General features: G+C 38.6%; 1 protein-coding gene across 1 annotated transcript in view; it reads right to left on the bottom strand.

The window, feature by feature from the left end:
- LOC116301314 (poly [ADP-ribose] polymerase tankyrase) overlaps positions 1–16,316 on the bottom strand; it is a 35,093-nt gene that overhangs the window by 10,851 nt on the left and 7,926 nt on the right. The window contains exons 13-35 of the mRNA XM_089038224.1: positions 15,948–16,156; positions 15,176–15,403; positions 15,020–15,064; positions 13,913–14,251; positions 13,223–13,375; positions 12,939–13,085; positions 11,539–11,709; positions 11,001–11,150; positions 10,133–10,219; positions 9,839–9,883; positions 9,404–9,469; positions 7,914–8,001; positions 7,273–7,466; positions 6,893–6,972; positions 6,708–6,820; positions 6,167–6,401; positions 5,475–5,652; positions 3,070–3,146; positions 2,632–2,724; positions 1,801–1,960; positions 1,142–1,300; positions 882–999; positions 76–169 (exon numbers count right to left, since the gene is read on the bottom strand). Of these exons, the coding sequence (XP_088894350.1) occupies positions 76–169; positions 882–999; positions 1,142–1,300; positions 1,801–1,960; positions 2,632–2,724; positions 3,070–3,146; positions 5,475–5,652; positions 6,167–6,401; positions 6,708–6,820; positions 6,893–6,972; positions 7,273–7,466; positions 7,914–8,001; positions 9,404–9,469; positions 9,839–9,883; positions 10,133–10,219; positions 11,001–11,150; positions 11,539–11,709; positions 12,939–13,085; positions 13,223–13,375; positions 13,913–14,251; positions 15,020–15,064; positions 15,176–15,403; positions 15,948–16,156 (3,229 nt within the window). The remainder of the gene's footprint in view (positions 1–75; positions 170–881; positions 1,000–1,141; positions 1,301–1,800; positions 1,961–2,631; positions 2,725–3,069; positions 3,147–5,474; positions 5,653–6,166; positions 6,402–6,707; positions 6,821–6,892; positions 6,973–7,272; positions 7,467–7,913; positions 8,002–9,403; positions 9,470–9,838; positions 9,884–10,132; positions 10,220–11,000; positions 11,151–11,538; positions 11,710–12,938; positions 13,086–13,222; positions 13,376–13,912; positions 14,252–15,019; positions 15,065–15,175; positions 15,404–15,947; positions 16,157–16,316) is intronic.

Genomic DNA, 16,316 nt, shown 5'->3' on the forward strand with positions numbered 1-16,316 from the left:
GCAGATAATTAAATGCAAAGACTCTAACCAGCTGAGTGAAACCCAGCAATGTTTATATTTTTTTATGATCCTTACTTAAAATTGTAACTTGAATTGGTACAGTCAAAGGAACATGCTAGAGGAGTCATGCCAGACGGATGTACTGTGTTGATGGTAGATGGATTATATCCTGTAAAGAATGATAGTAAAGGAAAGGTTAATAGAGAGGGAGAGAATATCTGAAAGTTGCTTATGGGTTTCCTGTGGTAAAATGTGGTGGCTATTGAAGTGAATCAAACAGGGTATGTGTCAAGTGACTTATAAGGCACTTCTAAAAATCTTTATCTGAACAATTCTACTCGTAGCACTGAATCATGGGATACCTTGGGGGTATATGGTATTCCTTTCTTGAAAATCTCACATAAAAAGTTTTTTAAATGTATATGAATTTTTGCCGAATTGTGGAATTTTTACGAAGAATTTGATAACATCAAACACTTTTTTTTCTGTAGTGCAGATCTATTAAATGTTTTATGATCCACGATAATAATTGGGATACTACGCGCGCTATGATTGGTCGAAAACCATGTTTGATGAGAGTATCAAAACACGCTATCGTCATTTTTAATCTATCGCGCGCGCTCATTGGTCAGTTTGAATAAGACGGCACGTAGCAAGAATATACTTAGACTTTGCTTTTTTTCGATCTTTTCGCGCGTTTGTTATTTTATAAAACAAATCAAAAACAGTTTTCTGTGTTTGATACTCTGATCAAAACACTTGGGATGTTAGGAGAACACTCGAGAAGCTGGACGCTCCTCTCGTGTTCTCCCAACATCCCGCGTGTTTTGATCAGAGTATCAAACACGGAAAACTGTTTTTGATCTGTTAATTCTACATACGTAAGAGTAATTGGCAGAGGTTTCCATTGCCATTACAAGCAGCATAATGTAAAGGAATGGCGCCTTCTTTGTCCAGGGATGACGGAGAAACGCCTCTTTGAAGAAGGTGTACGGCGATCTGTCAGACAGAAAAACAGAATGACGACTTTCAGAAGCCAATGCCAAAGCTTCAAACAGCCTTCTCAAAAGGCTATATATAAGTTGAAAGCTTTATGGAAAGATTTAATAAATGTTGGACATGACGTCTATCAGGATCTGACCTTTTCGACTACATCATTGTTTTCGTTTCCCGTAGTATGCAGGGCCAATAAATGAAGTATGTTCCTTCCTTTATCATCAACCCCTTGAACAAAAACGTCTTTCTTTTGTTTTCTCAGTAGCGTCCAAGCAAGGTCCACTTTACGGGCGCCAAGAACTGCCTGGAAATTCATGGAAAGCAGAAAGATATATATTTAATAAAGATAGCAAAAAGCTGACGTAAATTATCATAAAGAAGCAGTAGCCTTGTAAAGCAGATTTTTGCGTGACTTGTATTTGACAAGCATCATTCCGGAGAACCCGGAGAAAACTCTCGCGTTAGGGGAAGAACAACACGTCAAACAAACTCAACTCACATATGCGGTCCAGTCAAGAATTGAACCTGCGACCCCAGGCATGAGCTACCCAGCGGTAGGAGACAGTGCCGTATCTGTGCACGCCACCTATGCCCCCATGAATTTCATATGGCTGTAAAAATGAAAGAACTCGCGGTACAAATGTGACGTTGTATCATGACGGTGCCATATTTGAGCAATCTGATTGGTCCGTAAATTCCATACTGTGACCGTGCCGTGCCGTGCGATGTTAAAATCTGCCAAATCTGCTCTACACAGTCTACTACACATGGTCTTTGTTTTTCTTGAATTCACACCTAACATACCCTTAAAGCAACGATAAAGTCAAGTCCTGCTACTTCAAGCATCAGGTATGCCACGCCTTGCCAGTCTTGTTCAACCACAGCCTGGAATGCTGATCTTATTACTGGCTGGGGAGCTTTGACATTGGACAACTCTTTCCAGATCCACCTTGCGCGTTCCTTCCTGTTATTGTTAGATAAGTAATAACCACTAAATAACTCATGATTGCGCAGTAGTAAAATGCCTTATTTTCTCGTTAAATCAAATCATGATTCAGGTTTTTTTTTAAATTTTGAACAGGGACCGCAGAGCCGGGGGAAGGGGGGGGGGGGGGGGGGGGGGGGCTGGGGGGCTGTAGCCCTCCACTTTTTGCTTAAGTCAAACACTATCTATTTTTCCTTTTTTCAATATGCTTAATTTTCAAATGCCAGCCACTCCCCCCCCCCCCCCACACACACACACACAAACACTTTTCAATATGCTCCGCGATCCCTGTTGAAATGATAGGAGAAGGTCATGAACTAGCAAGATAGCCTAAGTGAACAGCTTACAAATTACTAAGCTATAAATAGTAGTTTATAAGCCGGAGAATGTTGCTCAATGTAAATACCGGTGAATTTTTCAATCTCCGGCCCTTAACGAAACCCCTGCAGTTGTGCCTTGATGTGCAGATGTGTTTAGTCCTCAACAAAAACAAAACAAAACAAAAACAAACAAACAAATAAACCCGCAAAAATCTGACATGAGAGCTGGGCTCTCGAAACCATCTCGAGACATGACGTAAGTTTAACTTCCCCATTACTACCCAGACCAAAGGGTACCCAATAAAGGAAATATGTGTAATATCAACTTACTCTTTTTTGTAGTCTTCAATCTGTTGAGGTGTCACTGGGGTGATGACTGTGCAGTCTGGAGGGGCGTTCATTTGCATTAAAGCCATTGCACAGCTGTAAAAACATAAGACGGAAATATGTATTTAAAGGAAACCCAATGTCGAGCATTTCAACAGGTCTCTGAGGGGAGTGGAGGGGGCGTATTAACGGTTATCCACTACTAAATCAATAAAATGGGGTCCCTAATTGTTCAACATGTCTCTGAGGGGAGTGGAGGGAGGTGTATTTATGGTTACCCACTACTAAATCAATAAAATGGGGTCCCTAATTGTTCAACATGTCTCTGAGGGGAGGGGTGTATTTACGGTTAATCTCTACTAAATCAATAAAATCGGGGTCCCTATTTCAGGGCTATTGTTTTGACCTTGTCCCTTACTGACAAATAAATTCAAATCACACCTGTTATGGTTCTCTCGTATAGCTAGTGATAAGGGAGTGTTGCCATTGTTGTCTTGTACGTCTAGACGAGCTCCTTTCTGTTAATGAGATCGAAGCTGATGATAAGTTAATGAATGATGGCGAGAGTAATGGTGATGATGATTGATGATGATGATAATCATGATGATGGTGATGAAGGTGATGATGATAATGTGATGAAGAAGACGATGATGAGGATATGTTGACAATGATGATGGTGATGATAGTGATAGTGATGGTGATGATCATGGTATTGATAATGTTGATAATTGTAATTATGATAGCAATGATGGTGGTAGTAGTGATTATTGATAGTGATAGCATTACTAGTGTCGATGGTGATGATGATGACTACGACGATGAACACGATAGTGATAGCATTACTGGTTTTGATGGTGATGATAGTGATGATGATGACAGGCATCCCAGACACTTTTTAGACAAATTTGATAGGAAATATAGGCTGTGCAAGTTCTAAATATAGGAAAATATAGGATTTTTTCCCAAAAATATATGCAGTTTATAGGAGCCAAGATAGCTTTTCGGTGGCGTAATCAGGGATTGGGAGGGTGCACAGGCAATGATTTGCAGAACTAAAAAAGCATTTAAAAAAAACAACAAAAAAAACAGAACGAAAATAATAAAAAAAGGGGGCCATTTTATTTCCTTCGCCAAATATGCTAAACAGTGTAAAACATAAATGTATCAATCAGCAGTCGTCCTATTTATAGGAAATATAGGAGGTTTTCTTTAAATATAGGCTCTTTATAGGATCCTATACAAATTATAGGAAATATAGGATATATAGGAGGTCTGGGATGCCTGTGATGAAGAACACGATAGTGATAGCATTACTGGTGATGGTAATGATGATGATGACTACGGCGACGAACACGATAATGATAGCATTACTGGTGTTGATGATGGTAATGATGATGATGACTACGATGACGAACACGATAATGATAGCATTACTGGTGTTGATGATGGTAATGATGATGATGACTACAATGACGAACACGATAGTGATAGCATTACTGGTGTTGATGATGGTAATGATGATGATGACTACAATGACGAACACGATAGTGATAGCATTACTGGTGTTGATGATGGTAATGATGATGATGACTACAATGACGAACACGATAGCGATAGCAGTACTGGTGTTGATGATGGTAATGATGATGATGACTACAATGACGAACACAATAGTGATAGCATTACTGGTGTTGATGATGGTAATGATGATGATGACTACAATGACGAACACGATAATGATAGCATTACTGGTGTTGATGATGGTAATGATGATGATGACTACGATGACGAACACGATAATGATAGCATTACTGGTGTTGATGATGGTAATGATGATGATGACTACAATGACGAACACGATAGTGATAGCATTACTGGTGTTGATGATGGTAATGATGATGATGACTACAATGACGAACACGATAGTGATAGCATTACTGGTGTTGATGATGGTAATGATGATGATGACTACAATGACGAACACGATAATGATAGCATTACTGGTGTTGATGATGGTAATGATGATGATGACTACAATGACGAACACGATAGTGATAGCATTACTGGTGTTGATGATGGTAATGATGATGATGACTACAATGACGAACACGATAGTGATAGCATTACTGGTGTTGATGATGGTAATGATGATGATGACTACGGCGACGAACACGATAGTGATAGCATTACTGGTGTTGATGATGGTAATGATGATGATGACTACAATGACGAACACGATAGTGATAGCATTACTGGTGTTGATGATGGTAATGATGATGATGACTACAATGACGAACACGATAGTGATAGCAGTACTGGTGTTGATGATGGTAATGATGATGATGACTACAATGACGAACACGATAGTGATAGCATTACTGGTGTTGATGATGGTAATGATGATGATGACTACAATGACGAACACGATAGTGATAGCATTACTGGTGTTGATGATGGTAATGATGATGATGACTACAATGACGAACACGATAGTGATAGCATTACTGGTGTTGATGATGGTAATGATGATGATGACTACGGCGACGAACACGATAGTGATAGCATTACTGGTGTTGATGATGGTAATGATGATGATGACTACAATGACGAACACAATAGTGATAGCATTACTGGTGTTGATGATGGTAATGATGATGATGACTACGGCGACGAACACGATAGTGATAGCATTACTGGTGTTGATGATGGTAATGATGATGATGACTACAATGACGAACACGATAGTGATAGCATTACTGGTGTTGATGATGGTAATGATGATGATGACTACAATGACGAACACGATAGTGATAGCAGTACTGGTGTTGATGATGGTAATAACATACCTTCAACAGATTTAGCACACACAGAGTAGAACCTCTAATAGCTGCCCTGTGTAAAGGTGTCTGTCCATATTTATCAGCATGGTTAAGTAGTGCTATCACGTCCTGGTCTTGCTCTGCCATAGCTTCAACCAGTAGACTTGTGATGGACACTGGATCTGATAGACTAGAGTCGGTGTGTCTACAATCAAAATACGAAAATATTTTCATTCTTTCGTTCATTTCTTCGTTCTTTTTTTGTTTGTTCATACATTTGTTCAACTATTGATTCACCCAATCTTTTTCCCTGAAACAGTAAATTGTCGTTTATATCGTTCATTCATTCAATCTTTCGTTCATATATTCATTCATTTATTCGTTTGCTCATTTTTTTTGTTCGTTCGTTCATTCATTCATACATAGCGGTTCGAGAGAATGAGCAATTATTACTTCCAGCGTGATCAACATAAAACATATTTCATCCATTTATTCATTCATTTATTTGTCTTCTTCCATCCTCATTTCAGCTTTTTTCATTCGTTCGTTCCATCATTCACTCAATCGTTCATTCATTCATTCATACATAGTGCGGGTTCGAGAGAACCAGCGTGATCAACATAAAACATATTTCATACATTTATCCATTCATTTATTTAACCTCTTTACATCCTCATTTCGGCTGGATTACGCTGGTAGACGTTATAAATATATCTTACCTCCCAATTTTGACGAAAGCATAGTGCAGTGGAATCCTCCCGCTAAAGTCTCTTGCAGCAGTATTAGCTCCATACTTCAACAACAAATCTTCCAGCTCTGTCAGAGTCTCAAAACCTCCAGTTGTTTTATTAACCGTATAATGAAGAATGGAACGACCTTTATTGTCTATGGAGTTGACTTGTGCTCCTGCTTCTAGAAGAGTCTTTGCTAACCTCAAACGTTCTCCAGAACTGTCTGTCGATCAAGCAAAGAAACCGGTAAAAATGCAATAAAAATACAAATACAGTGGCTCTTCATCCCATGAAATTCCAATTGGAATTTGGAAGTTAATTTTTGAAGAGAAAGAAAGATTGGAGAACCTGGAGAAAAACACTCGAAAAGCAGGAGAGAACCAACAAACAACTCTACTCACATTTGACACCGAGCCCAGGGAACTCCAACCGGTTGGTTGGTGAGAGGTGAGCGCTCTCATCGCTACGCAACCTGTGCTCTGTGTAATGTTTAAGGGCTCAAAGGGTATAAACAAAAAAAAAAACATACCTGGGTCATTAGCAACTGCATGAGAAAGAGCACTACGACCATCCTTGTCAACCAAGTTAGGATCTGCCCTCATTTGTAGAAGACAGAGTGCTTCATCATACTGTAAGCTTGGTCTAGAAAAGGAGTTCAAATTGGTTAGTGATGATGTTACTCATAGTTTGAGAGAACATTCAAGCCTACCTTACCTGCATGCCATGATAAGAGGAGTGGCAAAGAGATCTCGTTCATCTTCAGAGAGTAGGTTCACATCGGCACCTCTTTTAACCTATGCAAGATTAAAACAATTATTCACTAGAGATAAAATATGACAACAAATTCTTGGGGTGAACCAGTGTGACACAACTTAGTTTTTAACAACAACAACAACAATAATAATAATAGAGTAATAATAATAATAATAATAACAATAATAATAATAATAATAATAATTTTAATTTAGATAATTTTCGCTATTTTGGACGCTCGCTATTACGGACATGAAGTGACGGTCCCAAGGGTGTCCGCTGTAACGAGAGTTGACTGTATAAGTCATTTTACATGATGTAATCCAGGCCTAGATACTTACCAGAGGCTCAATTGAGTAAGGTCTGTGCCAGTTGATAGCCAGGTGTAGAGGAGTTCGGCCATGACGATCACGTGAGTTGATGATGTCACTGCTGCTAGGGAGCTTTTCAAAAAGTAGATCTAAAAGTTCATTCTTTTCATCTTTCTTTTCATGGTCATAATGGAGAGTAAGAAAATGGAGGCAAGAGAACTTTCCTAATAATAAAAAATAATAATAAAAGCTTACATTATTCATTAGTGGATATACATAACTTTTCAATAGACCTCCTTGAATTGGGTATAATTTCAGACCACATGTCATTCTCTTGAGAATAAGATTATTTGTTTGAGTCGTATCCATATTCATGTGTCTTCTCATGTTCAACTGTTAAAAAACAGGAGAACATTTAATCCTAAAGGGAAAAAGCCTCAGTTTTTTTTTGTGTTCTCAATCACTCAAACAAACTTTGGATTGATCTAAGTATAGGTTAACTCACAGCCACAGATAAAATTGGAATTTAGGATGTTTGGTTTTGCACAAGGGGGAAAACCAAAGAAAAGAAATGAGTGAAGTGAAACTGTTGCAAGTGAGTGTGTTTTCCTCTAAAGATATGTATTGTAATGCAAAGATTTATTAATATTGTGATGCCAAAATGTTGTTACCTGTGACTCCATACTCATCGTCTTCCTCCTTCTCATCCTTTTTCCTGTTGACTCTCAAGCTCAATGTTTCTGGAGATCTTCTTTGAACCTACATTTATTATTATAAACATTGTTAACCTTACGATCATTATAATCAACACTTTCATCATCACCATCACTTTCATCATCATTGTCAACACTTTCATCATCATTATCATCATTACCATCATTAGAGTTAGAGAAATTATTTAAAAAACGATTGTGTCAGATCAATTAAGATTGACAGGAATCTTCTTGCTTTGCTTGCTGCACTCACTCACAGATCGAACTCTGAAACATTACCTCTGAGCTGTTCAAAGTCAAGGCACAGCTGTAACTCAGATCAAACCCTGGAACAACCTCTGAGCTGATCTAAGTCAGGGCACAGCTAACTCACAGATCAAACCCTGGAACAACCTCTGAGCTGATCTAAGTCAGGGCACAGCTAACTCACAGATCAAACCCTGGAACAACCTCTTGGCTGATCTAAGTCAGGGCACAGCTAACTCACAGATCAAACCCTGAAACAACCTCTGGGCTGATCTAAGTCACGACATGGCTAACTCACTGATCAATCCCTGAAACAACCTCTGAGCTGATCAAAGTCAGGGCATGGCTAACTAACAGATCAAACCCTGAAACAACCTCTGAGCTGATCAAAGTCAGGGCACAGCTAACTCACAGATCAAACCCTGGAACAACCTCTGAGCTGATCTAAGTCAGGGCACAGCTAACTCACAGATCAAACCCTGGAACAACCTCTGAGCTGATCTAAGTCACGACATGGCTAACTCACTGATCAAACCCTGAAACAACCTCTGAGCTGATCAAAGTCAGGGCACGGCTAACTCACAGATCAAACCCTGGAACAACCTCTGGGCTGATCTAAGTCAGGGCACAGCTAACTCACAGATCAAACCCTGAAACAACCTCTGGGCTGATCTAAGTCACGACATGGCTAACTCACAGATCAAACCCTGAAACAACCTCTGAGCTGATCAAAGTCAGGGCATGGCTAACTCACAGATCAAACCCTGAAACAACCTCTGGGCTGATCTAAGTCAGGGCACAGCTAACTTGCAGATCAAACCCTGAAACAACCTCTGGGCTGTTCAAAGTCAGTGCACAGCTGTAACTCACAAATCGAACCCTGAAACAACCTCTGAGCTGTTCAAAGTCGGGGCACAGCTAACTCACAGATCAAACCCTGAAACAACCTCTGAGCTGTTCAAAGTCAGGGCACGGCTAACTCACAGATCAAATTGCAATATTAAAAATTATTAGGTTTTAAAGAGGAAGGAATCAAGGGAGATACCTAACAATTCTACTCACTCACTAGTAATCAAAACCAAGACCCTGCCAGAGGGGGGAGAGGTGACCGACTTATGCCACCCTTGATTCCATTTAAGCCACCGTATTCCTAAAATGAGGGAAGGGAAGGATATTAAATACCTTATCAGTTACATGCTTACTTTCTCTCCTTTCTTAATTTTCCCAACACGGGCAGTAGGATCGGCTCCAAAATCGTCAATTAAAATCTAAAATGAAAATAAAAATGCATTGATTGTTATTATAAAATAACTGTTATGAATGTCGCGTTCTGATTGGTTGTGAGCGCGTGCTTTATGAGAGCACATTGCATGCGCACTTTCCGCTGCCTCATTCTTATCTAAAATAACGGTTTTTGTAATTTGTATTTATTAAAAGAAATAAAAAACTTGGTTGTTGTGCTGTATGCCGTTATAAAGCACTTAGTGATTGGCAGAACACTCGTGAAGTGACCCAAAGCAATCAGCTATGCGTCATGCTTCTTCACACTTCTCTGGTGTTCTGCCAACCCCCACATTTTCTATTTCTTCATTATCAATTGCCATATAGTGCTGCAGATGATAAGTTGTTTTAGTTACCTCTAAAATGCTTTGTCCATTCCAATCCTTTGGTTTGTGGCTAGCCTAGAGATAGTTAAGGACAAAAATGAAATGAATGAAAGGGATAGAGGAAAGAAGGAAGGAAGGAAGGAAATGAAAGAATGAAGAAAGAAGGAAAGCAAGTCAATTAACCAGATGACAAATTGCCATTAAATTTTCATGTTCTCAATTCTGCAACTCATAAACTATTTTTCATTCTTTCCATCCCTCTAATTCACTTCCATTTTAGATTGACAGAAGTGAAAGTTAATGGCATCATTTCACAGCACATACCACAAGTGCCTCACAAGCCTGTAACAGAGGTGTAAAACCAGTATTGTCCACGGCGCTGGCCAGTTCCATTCTAGTAGATTTATCCAACTGCAACAGAATAAACTACAGATATTAATGACTCTAGTCAAAGGATTATACATGAAAGTTTCAAGCGTTTTAAAAACCTTCAAATTTCAAATTTTATTGATACCCTGAAACAACCTTTGCTAGAAAAGCCTTCCAATCGAGGGAAAGACCTAACAAACTCAACTCACGTGTGATGCCAAGTCCAGAAATCAACCTGAGACCCCAGGGGCGAGAAGCGAGTGTGCAACTGCTACAACACCCTTGATTTCCATTTTGATATGAGACCTATGACATATTTCAACTCATGTTGACATATGGTTTTAATAGCGTCCTCTGCAAGGGATGATATGTTCAATCCCTCTCCCCAAGGAAAAAGAACCACAAATTATATATATAGAATTGTCATTGTTTTATGGGAGTGGCACTTAATAGAGAGTGGCTTTAGAACAAATCCCTTGCAATTATTCCATGATCAGATTGGAATTAAGAATTTAACAAGAAACTCTTTTCACTGTAATCAAGCCTGGAAATCAATACCTCTCACTGCTATGATCATATTTATATAAACATATACATCATATACATATTCATATATGTTTTCTTATTTATAACTTTTCTCAATTAATAGATTCATTATTCCATATTTAGCTTTAGCAGGAGGAATGTAGAGCTACCCTGTAGATATGTCATCATTAAACCGTTATCATTAATAATAATAATAATATTATATTATATAATAATAATAATAATAATAATAATATTATTATTATTATTATTATTATCAGGTTTACAGGTGACTTACCATATTTGCCACCTTTTTCATTAGAAGAGGTGCCTTGAGATCCCATCCAAAAGCACTCAGTTTGTGCAAGATGTTTTGTCCAGTGTTCTGTAGACCAAAAGCTGGGTTGGCATTGTTGTTGAGAAGAACTTCAAACATGTCTGTGTTGCTCTGGGAATCAGGAAAGAAAACAAAAGCAATTGTGTCAAAATGTAAATAAAAAATAAATGTAAAATTGGGTGGGTCAATGAGTTGTAAAATGGATGGATACGTGGGTGGAAGGAGGGATGCGGCTTTGCATAAGAGGTGAATGTGAGAGGGTAGGAGGGAGGGATGGAGTGAAAATAGATGGATGTATGGAAAGTCAATAAAAATATGGTTGAATGAATATATGGAATGAGGAAGGATGGGCAGATGGATGAATGAGTGGATGAATGGGTGGGTGGGTGGATGAATGGGTGGGTGGGTGGATGGTTGGATGGGTAGGTGGGTGGATAAAGGGATGGATGGGTTGGTGGGTGGAAAGAAAAATGAGACTTTTCTGACAGTTGCAACTCACCTTGTTCAAGGCAACCATCAAAGGAGTCAACCCATCCTCATCTACAGCACTCAACTCTGCTTCAGCATCGATGCACATTTTCAACATCTCAGTGCTGGCCCGTGTCAATAGACTTTTAAGGTATTTCTCACGTAGTTTCAACTGTTCATCAATGGTTCCACTCAAAGGAGGCTGCAGATGATATGAATTAATAATATTAATAATTAAGTGAATATATTATTAATAACGATATGGATAAGCAAGTATTTGATCATTCTTAAAGTGCTACTATGACGAAAATCGCTCAAACTTGGATTCAGCTGAAACTTCCTAAGAATACTCTTTAAAGGTCCAATGATCACTGTATGAAGTGTTTTCTCAATATTCAGGACGAAAGTATGATATTTTTACGATTATTTTTTGGAGTCTGTGACGTCATACGCTCAACATCAAACATTGCTACATATATTTCTTTGTATATAAATCCTTAATTTATTTTATTCCTATGAAGCCCAAAGGGTGGCTAATGTGCTTATTTCACATTACTTGTGATTATAATTTATATTTTGGGGGTGTTTGGGTATTTCTTTCTCAATTTACTAACTGATATTTTGATCATAAACTACAAAGAAATGTATGGAGCGATGTTCGATGTTGAGTATATGACGTCACAGACTCCAAAAAATAATCGTAAAAATATCATACTTTTGTCCTGAATATTGAGAAAACACTTCATACAGTGATTATTGGACCTTTAAAGAGTATTCTTAGGAAGTTTCAGCTGAATCCAAGTTTGAGCGATTTTTGTCATAGTAGCACTTTAAGGGAATAGTATGTACAGGTAGTCTAAAATTGGCAAGCACTAGTCAGAGACCTCTAGAGTGATTTTACTATGAATGTAATACATAGTACTAGATATTAATTCCATTGTTTTCTTTTGTTTTACTTTGACTATAAGTCTCTAATTATGCAACTTTGTTTCACAGGCAAAGCAAAATCACACAGTAGCGTAGCGAGGGGGGGGGGGGGCAAAAATTTTTTTTGAAAAAAGAATAGAAACAAAAAAAACATATTAAACCGAAACGAAAGAGGAAAATAAATTATTACAACCTACAAAAGTGCGAATTTATACCAAGTTATCCGGACAGGCTACCTGTGCACTGCGAACCCGGTCAGAGCCTGGAATCTGCACGTGGGAATTTGAAATTTTTAAAAATTTTGGATCAGTGCCCCCCCAGCTCCTAGGTCCTCGCTACGCCCCTGCCTAGTAATACAGAACTTTTTAACCAGCAAAGAAGATGTCTATCAAAAATCATCAGTCTACACTTCACCAACCAAATGAGGTTGAGATATTGGAATTTGTTTGCCAACATAATGGAGTATGCTACTTTTAACAAGTAGGTTTAATACTGATATGATACCTCGGTTTCTTCTGGATAAAATTCTCGCAAATCCGACTGATCCTCCTGCTCTGCTAGAAGGTGGACTATCTGTCTGCCTTGTTTGTTCTTGCCTGCAGATGCCTTGGCACCAAGCTCAATTAGTTTTTGAACTAAAGCATAGTTATGCTGAAATGAAAGAAATGAAAAATGTTTGGTAGGGTTGAAAGGTTGTACAAGATGTTCATACCTCTCCCTGAATGTGGGGTTCAATTTTCATTTCAAGGGACATAACTGCTCCCATATATTTTTGTCTTTGATATTACCTGTAAAATAGCTATCATCATGGCTGTTTGTCCTGTCTCATCAACAGCATCCAGATCAGTACCTTTCATGAAAAGGATTTCAGCAATATCACATGACACCTTGGCTCTGGATGACGAAAACCTTGGCGGAGTTGTGATACAATCCCAGGAAGGCTGAAATGCAAAAGAATAATACACTGTTAAATCAATTATAATTTAAATTCAAGCTTATCAAACCTTTGTTATCTGTAAGTGAAGTATGGAACAATCATTATCTAGAGGGGAGAGGGCCAGTGCAAATATATTGGTGGAACTGTATTTTTTTAATTACATCTGCAGATGGTTAGAACTTAAAGTTTTTTTCGGATCAGGATTTAAAACCATAAGCCCCATTTGTCTTCAATATATAACCCTGTATAAAGCGGACATAAAAGACCCATTAGAGATGCTGGTGATGACTATCTTCACTAGTGGCCCAATGTTCATACTACAGGGTCAACAATACTGTTTACCTCCAGAAATGTTTTCTACCCCTACTAGACAGAGGGTGTGGAATTTATAAGTTGATTTTTACAGGGTGAGAAATTGCCTACCTCCCTCCCCTCCCCCCCCCCCCCCCCCCCCCCCCCCCCCAAACCTCGGTCAGTGATAAAAAGCAGTGCATTAACAGTGGGCGAAATTAAAGTGTGCTTCTCCAAAATAAGGACGTACCACAACGCATGATCTTGAAACTCTATTTTCTGATTCATCACTATCATAGCTGTGGTCATCATCCTCCTCCTCCTCCTCATCATCATCATCACAATCATCACTGCCATCATCCCCATCATCACTGACATGATCATCATCACCATCATCATCATCATCAAGATGGTCCTCTCCCTCATTATCATCCTCTTTCTCATCATCCATCTTGTCATCATCAGCATCATCCATATCTTCATAACCATCAGCAGGTTCTTCTTGCTTTTGGCTCGTATCAACTTGCTGAGGTGATTTCTCTGCATTTGCATCTTCTGCAGGAATATTCAGCCATTCTTTCTTTGGTATCTAAGGTGAAAAAAGAAGAGTAGATTTCATCATATCTCTTCTAATGACTGAGTAATCAAAATGTTGACCCAGTGAAACAACATTACCAGGCACTTTATCACGAAACAAACATCATTTAAATTTATTGAGCCCTGAAAAATCCTCTGATATATTAAGTAATAATAATAATAATAATGGGATTAACAGTGGATTCCACAGAGTGGCTCTTCTTCTACTACTGGATTCCAATTGGAATTTAGAAGTTGATTTTTGTGGAGGGAGGAAAGCCAGAGAACCCAGAAAACCCTCGAAGCACAGGAGAGAACCAACAAACAACTCAACTCACATACAACACTGAGCTCGTCAGGACTTGAACCTGTGTTGCATTGGTGAGAGGCGAGCGCTCTCACCGCTACACCACCAATGCTTCCCATGTATTAATAAAGTAGTATACAAATCAGGGCATAGCTAACTCAGAGATTAAATTGGAAATTAGAGTGCACAGTTTTATGGAAGGATGAATATTTGAGAACCAAGAAAAAAAATTCCTTGGGTCAAGGAAGGACTTAACAAACTCTGCTCACACATGAGGTCAAGTTCCAGGAAATCATCCTGAGACCCCAGAGAGGTGAGAGACAAGTATGCTACTCCTATAGATACCACCCTTGATTCTAATAATGGTGACAATGAAATAATGTTAAATGGCATGAAAAGAATTTTTGTGAATTATCAGTATTTTTGTACCCCAATAATGTCTGGGGAGAAATTTTGTCTTTTTACAGTACTTACTTTTTGTGGTGACTTGTAAACAGAATTGGAAGCTAGATGATGGAGCTGGAAAAAATTTATCAATTAATAAATACAATACAATAAATACCATATTTATATATTAGGTAGTACACTGATATGAAACAGTGAAATCCAATATGAAATTTTAAAACTTACAGGAGTCCAGTTTTGTATGTCTGAAGTTTTAACATCTGCTCCTTTCTCTTCTACCAAGTATTTCACACGTGCCAATAATGTCTCACTGACTTTCAGTTTACTGATTGTCTGCGACAACAAGGTCTGGCCATTGTCATCAGGAACGTTAACATCACAGCTGTCTAGATCAAGGAGATAGTCTGTACACTTGATGTGGTCTTTGAGCATGGATAGAGCAAGGGGAGTTGTCTGTTGGTGGAGAAAATCATATTGTCATATCAAAATATATTTTACGACCAGCGATATCACTCTCTGTAAGGGGGCTTTTCTGTGAGGTTTGCTTCACTACAGTAATTACAACACACAACACTAAATTAATATGATGATTTTTGAAGGAAAAAAAACTGCAGAACCCAGAGAAAAACCCTTGTAGCAAGAGAGTAAAAAACACATTAAACAAGCTCAACTCATATATGTAGCTCAGTCATGTGGCTCAATTGAACCTCGGACCTCAGGCTTGAACTATGCAGAAGTGAGAGTACGAAGTTGTACTTGTAGCAAAGTCGTGAGAAAATTTCTTTAGAATATTTGTAATTTGCCCTTCAATAAAATTGCAAGAGATGCTGTGAGGAATGTTGCCATACACTGCACAAAATAGTAGGAACTTGTAGATAAATTTGATCACCGTTAAAAGCTTTGTGAAACCGAGGTTTCGGACATTACACTTCTAGTTATCACCACTGCACAAAATAATTGCACTCACACCCTGAATTTTGGATTCATTACTTCATACCTTCCACTGGTTAGAGGCATTAGGATTAGCACCAGCTTTAATCAACAGCTGAAGACAGTGCAGCCATCCATATGCTGCAGCATAGTGAACTGGAGTATTGCCTGAGGTGTCGACAGCATTAGGATCTACCCCAAGCCGAAGCAGATATGCAGCAATGGTAGAGTGTCCATTTTTGACAGCATACATCAATGCTGTCATTCTCCATTTTCCTAATGAGAAAAATTACTGTATTCAAGGAGAGAAATTTTGACAAAACTCAAGACAAGGCTGCAAATAGGTGCTGGTCATTGGACTAATGTCCACTTGATTGATAAATGGTTTGCCTGGGCTAGCCACTGACAAGATACACATGGGTCTTGACAGGTCAAA

Source organism: Actinia tenebrosa, unplaced genomic scaffold (assembly GCF_029948245.1).
Source record: "Actinia tenebrosa isolate PJP-AT-01 unplaced genomic scaffold, QUT_ActTen_1.0 PGA_scaffold5__44_contigs__length_20552954, whole genome shotgun sequence".
NCBI classification, from domain to species: domain Eukaryota; kingdom Metazoa; phylum Cnidaria; class Anthozoa; order Actiniaria; family Actiniidae; genus Actinia; species Actinia tenebrosa.